Source organism: Rhopalosiphum padi, chromosome 2 (genome assembly GCF_020882245.1).
Source record: "Rhopalosiphum padi isolate XX-2018 chromosome 2, ASM2088224v1, whole genome shotgun sequence".
NCBI classification, from domain to species: Eukaryota; Metazoa; Arthropoda; class Insecta; order Hemiptera; family Aphididae; genus Rhopalosiphum; species Rhopalosiphum padi.
In genome coordinates, this window is record NC_083598.1 from 10,660,249 (window position 1) to 10,673,476 (window position 13,228).

Below are 13,228 nucleotides of genomic sequence, written 5' to 3' on the forward strand. Positions count from 1 at the left end.
AAAAAAAAACAATGTGGTTATACGATAATGATTGATTATTTATACCTATTTAAATAATATTTTTGAATATGAAATTGGTTATAGTGAACATCATAATTTGATTTATGGTTTAAATAAAACACAAATTTGTATTTATACGACTGGTATGTTAATCGTAATAAAAACATTTTTACTCCTGAGGCAAATGTGTGGATTATGTTTTCACACATATTTAAATAATTTATTCCATAGTCCAAAGTAAGTACATAATATTAATACTTAATAGTAATTTGAAAATCAAATAGGTAAATAATTTAATACAGAACACTATTATCAGTCTAAATTAAATATACTACTCGATATAACACTTATTGTAACAAATATGAGTAAATTATTTAATTATAAGTCATTATGAAATAAGTTAATTTTTAAATTATATTATAATTATCATCATTGAGAAATTACCGAACCAAAAAGGACAATAAATTAATAACGAATGTTGAGAAGTGATTTTAATGTCCATAAAATAATTATTTAATTTTTTATACATTTTTATAATATACAAATGTTAATAATTAAACTCAACTGTTTTAACTCCAAAACAATATAAATTTTAACATTTGTACATCAGTATTGTGGTCATGATTATTTTTGTAGACAATACGCGTATAAAAAAAAATGTTTATGAAATGTTAGCTATAGTATTAATATTTTCATATTAGGAGGCATTCGGCATTTAACATATATACATATAAATCTACAGTTAAAATCTTTATGCAAATATTAATTTTATAAATGGAATAAAATGTTGGTAAAATGTGTATTAAAACAATTTTAAAAGAAACTGAAATTAAAAGTGAAACGTCAGATAATTTGTTGATATTTATTAGTTTAATACAAAGTTGTAAAATAGTTAAAATCTCTCTACTCATTTTATTATTATAATACTTTTCAGTTTACAGTCTCTATAATTTAAATTGAAGTTATACCATTACTATTTACCAACGTTAACAATAAACAATAATGTATGCATATTAAAACTTTATTCAAATGTTTGTCTTTAAATATTTATAACATTTATACTAAAAACATATAATGAATCAAATAGAGCCTTAAAATGTAAGAATTATTATGTATAATTAATAAGTCTAAAGGAATAACTAACTTTATACCTCTTCGTCCGCAGTACGGTATAATATGAATGTACGTATTTGCATATATTATTGTAAGTAGGGTTCTGATTTGAAGGCAATATAATCAATAAAAAAGCATTTAAAATGTGAAAAAGGCAAAAAAGCATTTAAGCTATATAAAAAGCAATTACAAAATTTACTGAAAAATTAAATATAGATTAATAAGTTAGTATAAAAAAAATTCACTACCATATCCAGTAAAAAGTTGACGGTTTGGGCTCAAAATATTTTTATACACAGAAAAAGATCTTTCTATAATTCTACATCCACCGATGTCATTATTATTTAAGTTAAATTAACATACCAAAAACTCGATAAAGTATTTAACGATATCGATAAAAATTGCTGATAATAAAACCCATTCAACATAATTTTAAACAATGCACCATCTTCACAAGCTCTCATTGATTTGTACCGATAATACGTACCTATGTCATGTACACAACTATCAGATCAATTAAAAATTAAACAAAAAAAGTTATTTATAAGTAATAAGTATAAAAGACAAAAAATCCAAAAAAATTAGTTCCATCGTCTTAGATATTAAATGAAACATATTTTTAAATACAAATTAGTTTTATATTATTATTATTATTAAAAAAAAAAAAGCTTTTGTCTTCAAATTCGAACTTTAGTGATAAGTTATAATATATATAACACTATATGTGTATATAATACAATTAGAAGTATCTAATATCACATTTTTTTACTCGATTCGAGTGATTTGACCACTTATTTAAATGTAATACAACATATTAGATATATATCTACACATTCTTTTTCAATAACTTAAATTAAAATAATTGATTCTCTTACTACCTACATAGTATATTAATTTAATATGTGCTCACTTGAGAGATTTGTATTTTTCCTTTTTAATATCTATAAAAAATGCAATTTATTGAAGTTAGTGAGACTTTATAAATAAAATACATTTGTTGGAGTTAAAATATATCCAATGAAAAAAATATAGTTTTATAAGAATAAATAGGGAGACATTATTATAATATATTTCCCTCAAGTATGAAATAAAAATAGATATATATAAGTTATAACCATTTCATTTAATACTTCGAATCGATTATATGCTTCAAACTCATACTTGCGTGATGCACTAAATAGATACACAATACACATATATTATTATCCTTGAGATTATAACGATGAGTGGAAATGTATAGAAATCAGTGTTTTTTCCTTGTATGCAATCGCCAATTGACTACCTACGCGTTTTCCAAAGCGTCGATTTTATTGCAATCTGTAGATGTTTTAAATGACATTTTCAATGCAAGTGGCCCTAGAGGATATATAGGTCGATGTTCTCGTATTGAAATACATGAGTTTGGTTTTTTTTCTATCTACGTGTAAAGATGTCGATAGGCGCGGATAGACGAAATAAGTAGTTCACTTCCGGACACACGAAAGCCATTATTAGTGTACCGTACTGCCGTGGGCAATATTTAAAAAAAATATTGAAAAACGTCAAAAGCATAATAGTAAAAGCTGTATACTTGTTATTGTATTAATACATGTAGGTACATATATAATGTATATAAACATATATATAAATAATTATGTGAAGTATTATAAATGAGAATTGTGCATGATTATTTATACAGTGGCTATAAGGAAGTCGGTAAAAAAAACCCCACAGAAAAATCCCAGAAAAAAATCTAACGGAAAACCCCACTGTAAATAACACACGGTAAAGAGTATACTAGAAAAGTGGCTTAGATAACCAGTTATGAAACGTTCTTTCACAGCGCATTGAGTCTTTACTCCTTACTTGAACGTTTACCTGATTGTTTTCTGATACATACTTAATTATGTATATTTTATTGGATCCATGCAGCCTTCTTTTTGGACAGTTTATAATATTATTCCATTATATTTCGTAAAAGATTTTTTTAACACTTCCAAGTGATTTTTGATTTACTATAATATAATTAATATAATGTGAATATAACTATCGTACTTACCATATATTGTCATCCTATTTAATTTAAATTTTATTCAACATTTTTTTTATTAAAATAATATTAAATATAAAATAAATTTAAAAGGAAAAAAAATGAACATACACATTTTTGGAACATCAAATGTCAAATAGTCAAAAATATTTCTAAGTGCATACTACCAAATTTTTATATTTTATATTTTGAAATACATTAAGTTAACTTAATTAATATATTGCTGTGTACTTACATAGTCGAACATTTTTTTGGGAATACGTGCACGAGCATACGTTAAAAAAAAATTAAAACAAAGTTACATATTTTGATAAAAAAATCTAGATTTGTTAACAAAGGTTTTTATTTTAAATTGTCTTAATTTATACTGAATTACAACTATAAAATCAAACATTAAAATAAGTTTGAGGTTTTTTTTTTGGTTAATTTTTTTTTCCGTGAGTTTTTTTCAGCTGTATACGCTTATGTTTAAAACATTTTGTTTTAATTAGACATTTAAAATATGTTTTAAACACACAGGATGATAAAAAAAACCTTGTACCTACTTTAATACAAAACAAACAAAACAATAGTTTCTATAAAGATGTTTTAAACAATAAAAATACTTTTATTTTTATTTTTAGTAAATGCTAAATTTATACGTTAATAATTTTTTTGTATCTAATTTTATAAGAAAATTACAGCTTACGTTTATGTTTGATGAAATGTGAGATTTGAAAATTTAAGATACTTTGTATAGCCTCAGCGCAAAAATGACGTGCAAATGTGTACTAATTCGACACTCGTTGGTGTTTGACTATTTAACCATAGATTTCTATGCGTGATAGTCTATAGACCAACGCTTAAACTCAATTACATTAATTTATTCATATATATTTATTGGTTATCAGTTTATCTTGCGATATCTGATTTCACCTCATAAAGCTTATAGCGTACATAGTATTATAAAGTTGAAAGAATATACTTTTATTTTAAAGGTAAATGGCAATGCAATAATACAAACAACATGGTATGATTGCAGTCTTGATTAGATTTAAGTCGGTGCACACATCATTTGCTTATCCATACTATTACATTACAATTAAATTGTTATTAGTTATTACTTATTATTAGTAATTACAAAACATTACACTATGTCACGTGCCTGCTGAAGGATCTAATTGTTAAATGGTTCCGATTATACCTTGTTGTCTGTGACATGAGTAATTCTGTACTGCGCTTCTGCGAATTTTCTCCTATAATTCTGTAATAGCATTGATATTAGTTTATATCGAAATATTAAATTAGGAAGATTAGATAGGGTTATCATCAGTAGGTATACTAAAAAAACGAGTATCTCCATTCTCCACTGCATGAAGGCATATCGGACATGTATTATAATATGTCTATGTCTTATAGATATTAACTAATTTACATGAACTACCTACAGGCTACAGGTGGTCCATGAGGTTATGGTAACGTTTTCCGTGTCGCACAAATGTATAAAATGACCCCAGCTATAAGACGTCATACACATTTAACAAAAAATAGGTATAAGTAAAAATATATAGTGACTTGAAACAATTCATATTAATATAATTGTAACCTGTTAATTGAATCTTTTAAACAATGGTTATAATATCATATAAAAAATAAAGTCCGTGGCTTTTATTAGAAAATTAAAAATATTAACTGTATATTTTGAATTTTGACCTTGAGCAGTAAGTTATCACTGAACTTAATATATATGCACATAATAGCAAGTTAGTAAGTACAGATGTATAATGAATCCGTCATAATTACCTACTACATTAAATGTTACATATTATATTAATGTTATATTATTATGACTCGTACGTATTACGTAGGTACATAATATGAACTGGCTTATTGATTAAATTAAAACTATTACATCAAAAGTAAAAGTTAAATTAAAAAATTGCTTTTTTTAGGTAAGTTCATTTGAGACATGAAACATGTTTAAAATGGATATAATTACGTAAAATACATTTTAAGCATATCCACTTGCAAAACAAAATAAAAAAACATTTGAAACATAGGTTTTTTTTTAATTACGTTTTTATCAAACCCTGCTAATGCTTGTAGAGACGCATACGCAGTGAGTAACGAGTATTATTTGAACGCCATATTAATTGTTGTGACAATATTTCGTTTCGAAGTTCGTTAAAACCACAAAACTTTATACGCGACTGCTGGTTTCTAATTATCTTTATCGAAATGAAATCTTTGCGCAATTGTATAGATTATTTCAGTTTCAGAAACATGAAAATCACACAGAACCGTCGTTGTGATATTATTGTTACGTTTTTAGCCGGGTTCGGGCGAATTAATATATAGGTATATTATATTATGTATATAATATTATTGTATACTGTGTGGTATCGTCTGGCAGGTCGCTTAGCGCGCGATTGCCTTACGGAATGTCCCGAATACCCATGTCCCATAATACGAGTACATCGTTACAATACAATATAGTATATACAGATTATATTATACACACGCACAAACTAATGCGTTGTGTGTATGGGTAGCTGTAAAAAAATGCGGCGCAATACGATGCGGGTAAAGAATTCGGAAAGAAATGCGGCGGCGACCGCACGCGGGGGTGGTGATTGGAAACCCAAAGGCGACCGATTGTGTTTGTACGATTCGGGCAGCAGGTAGCCCATGCATTATTATTATCAACTTGTATACACAATAAAATATAACAGTAGGTATATACTCCACATATTATAGGTATAATATTATTGTCGATATAATGTGTTGTGGCCAGTGAGTGTATTGGAGTATAACAATTCTTTATAAATAGGTAAATAAATGTAATATATTATATCGTAATTTAGAAGACGTAAGCAATTTACTAAATGTCCATTAATAATTATGTCATAAACAACGTTATAGCTGATGGATGTAGATAGAAAATAGCAATGACTGTCTGAAAAAAAAAAAATTAAATATATTTACATTAATTGTACAATAAAATTTAAAAAAAAATCATGTCATTGTAAGACATTATTATATATTTGGAATAGGCACAATTATTTAAGAAAAATATTGTATATGATAAAAATACAAAACATACCTACCTAGCTGTCTGCCTCCTGGTTACCTACTCAACGATCGATCGCCTAATTCAAAACCTGTTATTCATAATAACTAAGCCTCACTATTTGCCTAACCTTCAGCTAGAAATTCGATAGAACGTCTAGGCATTTCGTAACACGACTACCGGCTAAATAATGTATTCTTCTAAATATCGGGACGAAAAAAAAAATTAAGAATACAAGAAACCATCAATAATTCAATATTACCCACGACGGCCGCAGATGAAACCGAATTATTATTGTACCAACAGAGGACGGTAAATAGTCGTGTGTAACGTGATGCACCCGTATTATAGCCGTGAACACGGTTAATCGCATTCGATGATACAATAATAATAAAAAAAATACGTTTCGCCGCATTTCTCGGTGGTGGAAAAAAAAAGCGGTGGCGCATCGAGTGCACTTGTCGCGTGCGGGCGGTCGGGGGTGGTCATGTTCGAAGAATCGCCCCGCGGCGCAGACCTTGAAAACCACATACTTACTCGGCGATAAAGGATAGAAAAAAAAAAATGTCACATCAAAAGTAGTAGCAGTAAGTATAATATAAGTATTAAGTAGTGTGTACGTTATTATTATATGAACAGGCGGCAGTATAGTGTAGAGTTATTATAGTAAGTAGTAGTAGTAGTAGTAGTCATAGTGTGTGGCGTACTACGTCGCGCGTGGTGGGAAGGCGGCGAGGCGACGGGGCGTCGTGTGGACGTGGTGGGGCGGTGAGGGGAGGGGGGAGCGCGTATGCACATTGCACTCGCACCACGCCACCGCCGGACGGCTCTCTCAATCGTGTGGATCTCTCGTCCGCGTGTTCTGTTCGAGTCGTCGTCTGCACCGCCGGCACACGATCGCGTCGCCGTCCCGAACGCTATAAAATACGCGCGCCGACACGATCGCGAGGTAAATCGCAACCCGCGCCGCCAAAACCACACACGCCCAAACAGGTCGTCGGCAGTCGATACCGGCTAGAAATATTCCCATTACGGTCCGACCGCCGTCCGCCGTATCGCTGGTCGTTCGGATGTCCGCGGCCTGTCCTCTCGCCGCCGCCGCGTCGCACTCGCACCGTCACAGCCATCAGACGACGCTGTCGCGATGACGCCTCCGCCGCTGCGCGTAGAACCCGAAGAAGACCAGGCCGCGACCGACCGCCGCCGGCCGGCCACGCCGGATCGCTGTACGACCGACGACGGCCAACGTAGCACCACCAACATGTCGCCACCGACCGCCACCACGGCCGCGGACAACGTCGCGTACTTCCGCCCGTCCGCCGAAGACGGCGACCGCCGCAGCGGGACGACGACGACGACGTCCACCGCCAACGGTGGACGGAACGCGTCCGCAGGGCCGGACCGACACCAGCTGCCGCCGTCCACGCTGACGCCCGTCCAGTTCGAGATGAGCTACGGGACGCCGGCCGCAGCCAACGACCACAACGGCATGTCCAGCAAAGACAACCTGTTGACGCCCAGAGGTCAGTTGTTATTATAATATATTGTCGTAGTTCTTAGCAATAGTGATAAGAGTTTAAGTCGAGAGACGTATTTATAGTAGACGGACTGTAATAATTTGTGGAAAAATATCACTCGGAAAGTGCACTGAACTGGGCAGGTATAATAACGATCGATAATGATATAGTGCTGCACGTCACGTTATTTTACAAGTCGTATTATTAACATTACTACGATACCGGTCGGATTTCGCCGGCAGACCGCAGCGGATTTTAGGTTAGAACGACTAAAATAGAAGGCCGATAAAGAGACGAGCCGGTGGTGCTCCGTCCCGTCTCGTTTTAACGACACGACGGCGTATAATATAAACGATAAATAATATTACTAACAGGCGCACACCAATGGACGCGACTGCCTTTACCCAGTTATCGTGCACGCCAGTCGGTCACCTACAGCTACCAGGCTGTACCTTTTGCTACTGGACAGGCTAAAAATCTAGGTCGTTTAGAGTGTTTGGACGATTCCGCCGAACGCCGTCGCCGACGATTCCCACCTACTATATATATTTTAATATGATTATTATTATTATTATTATAATAACGCACAAACAGGTTTGATTTGTGACAGTGCCATCCCCGAGCTCGTAGTAGAATATGTCGTTATGAATTATAATATATAATTAAAATAATATCGGATGGAGCAATACGAAAAATTAGGTGATTATTGTTTCTCGTCGACGACGATTTCCTATCGTACAGTCGCGTGTCGCGGCAGAGTTGTGTATTTCGGTATTTCGGGAACAGTATTGTACACCTGAATGGACGTGTCCGTGGGCTTAAAATAGGCGGATACTCGTCGCAAATTACGCGTTACACGGATATTTATAAACTATCGATAATAAACGTTCCAAAATGACAAATCAGAAATTACGAAACCGTAATCTTCGTTTGAATGGCATTCCACAGCCGAATAATAATATACGTACAATACACGCGGTACGTTCGCCGGTAAAATTATTCAACGCGGTCTGTGTGCGTGTGTTATACTGATCGTCTATAACCGGCAGTTGATTAATAATAATATATTATTATTATTATTATTGTATTACCTACGTATTATTTCGATCAGATGAAGATTAATGGTGTATGCGTGTGCGTGCGGTTATTATCTGATCATGACCTAGAACACGGCCGATACATTTAGAACGGATCCATTTGCTCGGCGTATAATATTATTATTATCTATCGACCATTGTTGTATCGCGTTGTATATACGCTATTTACGGATGCGTCGAGTTTTGTCGTAACACTCGTAACGGTGAAAACATCGACGACGAACGTTGGTCATCGTAAACAAAATAATCGCGTTTTTCAATTGAAATGTTGGAATAATGTACCTACGCGCGAATCGTGACGATAAATCTTTCAATCTTTCGTGGAAATTTCCATTAATGTTTTTCACTCGACAGTCAAACTTGAGAGTGTGACTTACTGTGGTCGAATACACGCGCGCGCGCACACACGAGGAGCTCACTGTTATATTATTATTCCGACCGCGTCCTGACCTACCGTGCGGGGACGTTATACTGCACAATAGTCTTGGAATTCTCTGCAAACACTTAAAAACATTTTGAGGTCAATCTTTGAGTTGTGTTAGTTGTCAATCTCGCAGAGTTTTAGTGCAAACATTTATTTATTTTTTTAATTGTTGTCTCGGGGTTTTCGCCGCATTTGCAACAATAATGACAATACTACCGTATTTTTATTTATTATAAGCAGTAGGTATATTTTGGGAGTTATTGTTTACTGTATTAGTTATTTGGGCAGTATATTATCCAATGATATAAACGAATATAATCGTTCAAGTTCAAAATAACCTATATCTTTTTAACAATACAAATCAATTAATTAAATTTACTGAAACATATATTCGCGTATTCGTTTTAAATAAATGACTGTAACAATGTTTCCGTACGATTTTTATAATCCAAACAACGATAATGACCATAAAATGCTTCGATTTTCAATAATGTGTATGGTTTTGGTTGATGAATTGGATTTAGTTTGTATTTTGGAAATATTAAAATAAAAATGCCAAGCACTTTTTTTTTTTATAATCAAGAATAACTAACAAAAAAAAATTGTTAGGAAAAACGGGAATTCTTATATAAAATTGATATAATTTGGTATAAATGTATATTTTTATAATAATTAAATACTAAATTATTCAAGAAAAATGTTATCAACCCACTTTAAAACTAAAAGTAAAATAAATGGCATAATAGTTATATTAAAAAAATATATATCACGTAATATCCTTAGTGATATAGGCTGAGAGATCATTTCCGCTCAGCGGGCTCATGTAAACCACCACTAGAACCTTTTTTAGCGTAAATTCCGCCAGAAAAAAAAGCAAGTAAAATTGAGTTCATGTAAACTCCACCAGAAAAGAAAATCAGGTAACAATATAAAATGAATACCTTTATCATATTTTATTAAAAAAAAATCATAATTTTTATAACCGTCCATATTAAAAAAAAGTTAGGCGTAATATACTAAAATATATATACCAATTAAAAATAAAAAGTTAGCTAAAAATATAAAATTACTAACCTTGTAGTACTATAAATTTGATTTAATATAATAAAAAATAATAATTATCCACAATTAAATAATAATTTATGTTTAGTAGGCCAAAAAATATTATACAAAACTTAAAAATAAAAATAATAATTGTCTGAACAAATCAATAATATAAATTATAATATGCATTATGTCGAACATAATAAATAATCGTAATAATCATAAAATATGTAGGTATGTTATGTTAAACCAATATCAACTTTAGTAATTTTGACGTATGTCATCGCAACAGATGTCAACGTATTTAATGAAGGAGGTACCCGTTACAGCTAAGAAATTAAAACTGGGGGAGTTTACATTAGACCTTTTCATTACCTTTTTATCTAACCGGTGTTCTGGTGGAATTTAGAATTCCCCCCGTATTGTTTTTATATTCAATGATGTATCATTGAATTAAAATTTAATATACCTGTAATAGTGACCCACCTGACATCTAATGTATCTAAAACAGTACCCACTTGTCTATTTTTTTTGATTTTAAACTTTATTATTTACAAATTTTAACTTAGAAATAAAATAATTAATTAATATTAAAAATAAATGCATGGTTGCATAAAGAATCACTACTAAACGTTTGATTATCAATAGTGAGCCACTTGTTCCTTAAATATGCTTTAGTGGCCCACCAATGGTCCATTAAATTTTAGCGGACCATTAAATTAATACATTTTTTTATGCAACTTGGAATAAGTAAGTATAGTAAGTACTACTAAGTAATTAATATATTTCAAGTAAAGTTTATAATAATTTATCTTTTTTTTACGAAAGACACTGGCAGATTTAAGAAGCACTGTACAATTATCTACTTAATATGATGAGTAGAATATTACGAGTATTATAAATTATATTACCGTATAATTTCATTAGCTTTTAGTTAATTTTCTAGTAATATAGTTATTTTTTGTTTAATATAAATATAAAATAATAGTTGAATATAAATATAATTATCATCACCGTGTTAGAACAATGTTTCCTAATATTATTACCGCCACGGACCACTCGGTGAACTTTTGATAGTCATGGACTACTTACATTTTAGCAAATCTAAAGAGACTTTTTTACTAATTAACAAGGATACACAAAAAGAAAATTGAAAAAGGATGTTTATTGTTATAACTTTACGTTGACAGTTAATTATTTAAATTATTTAAATTTATTAATATTATTATGTTATGTTTTCATTATTTTATAATTGTTTAATGTGATTTTTGAGGTTGACTTTTCTTAACCAGTTTTTAAATTCTAAGATGGATATTATTACTCATTGTTAAACGCATGCCATCACTTGCATCCAAGTGATTTCTCTGGTTTTTTTCTATTAGTGGACTAGAAAATCTTTGTTCATATGAATATGTTGTTGAGACACAAGTGAATAACCTAATGTGATTTCCTGGGTTGAATATGTGATATTGCCCTTCTATACCAGAGATTCTCAAAGTTCCTACCAGAATCAACCATGTTTACAGTCTAACTGTTCGATTGAATGTGTTTAATTTTAATACAGCCAATATATTTTTTAAATTTTGTTATAATTTTAAATATTTGGGTAATAATTGTTAAAAAATGAATCAAGACTCAATCGTACTAGCATGTACTATGGAAATTATAAATACAATTTAAAAATATAAATATTTTGTATAAATTATAATTCAGGTAGGTACTTAATATAAAAAAATATGGATTTTTATCAAATTTAAATATTTAATTTAAGTATTATGACTTTTTCCTACACGTATAATAAATAATTAAATTTTACACATAGCAAATTTCAGCTTTCAAGATTTAATTAAGGTTTTAAAGATAAATTAATAATTTTTTATTTTATTTAATTACAAATTAGTTCATATTTTATCTTCATCTAGTTTTTACATGATTTTCTAAGATGTTGTAATTTGATATAACAATGATTATTGTAATAATCAGAAATAATATTTTTTTCTAATGTGATTTGTTACTTAATTATTAATTTTTGTTGACATGTATCTTATTCTATTACCTATTATTTTGTTGAGAACAACATTTACTAATAACAACATGACTAATAAATTAGGCACTTATCAATTTTGTTGATTTAAATCTTGTTCTATTTATATTAAGATAATAAGATTCATAAATAATTTTGTCGAGGAAAATATTTAAAAGTAAATGACTAATTGTTGAAATATCAAAAAACTCCAATAAATTATATAAACAAATGTATGCACCCATTTGAATTTATTATTATTTATTATAATAATTTTGATTAAAATTGTTCAGAATCTAATTAAAACATTTTGGTAGGTACCTATATGATTTATTAACTAAATATTTTATTAAAATTACATACTGTCACGCTCTCGTGAAAATATAATGGTATAAAAAAGTAAAAACCATTTCTGATATAATAAATGCTTAAAAACTTTACTAATAATAAAAGTATTTATCATGAAATAAAATACATTTCAATTATAAATTTGAATATAACTATAGGTTTTCACATTTTGAAGGTCACGGGTTTATTCATATTTTGTTTATGAGATTTCAATATTTATATAAATATTAGTAAAGTTGACAATGAAATTCGTGACTCTGGACTATTATTCTATTTATTTATTAAGTTAACGCCAGATGCTTAAGTACAGTATTTTAGAATACAGTAATAATTAATATAAATTAACATTAGAAAGATACACTATGGAATGAAGAACTTTCATCTAATTATATTAACGTTTAAAGAAAGAAAACTATAGTTAATTTTTCATTATAAATAGTTTGATATACTTAGAACTGATGGACTATCTGGTTTGAAAAAATTAAACGAAATTAATTTATTACATTCTAAAAAAATAATATTTAATGGGGTGTTAAAAGTACATAAAATTATATGAAAGGGCATGAATGTGATAGATATTGAAT

The 13,228-nt window shown here is 30.2% G+C and overlaps 1 protein-coding gene across 1 annotated transcript in view; it reads left to right on the plus strand.

The window, feature by feature from the left end:
- Nucleotides 1-7,002: 7,002 nt before the first annotated feature.
- LOC132923273 (putative inorganic phosphate cotransporter) overlaps nt 7,003-13,228 on the plus strand; it is a 74,332-nt gene continuing 68,106 nt past the window's right edge. The window contains exon 1 of the mRNA XM_060987148.1: nt 7,003-7,714. Coding sequence (XP_060843131.1) covers nt 7,336-7,714 — 379 coding nt within the window. The 5' untranslated portion in view covers nt 7,003-7,335. The remainder of the gene's footprint in view (nt 7,715-13,228) is intronic.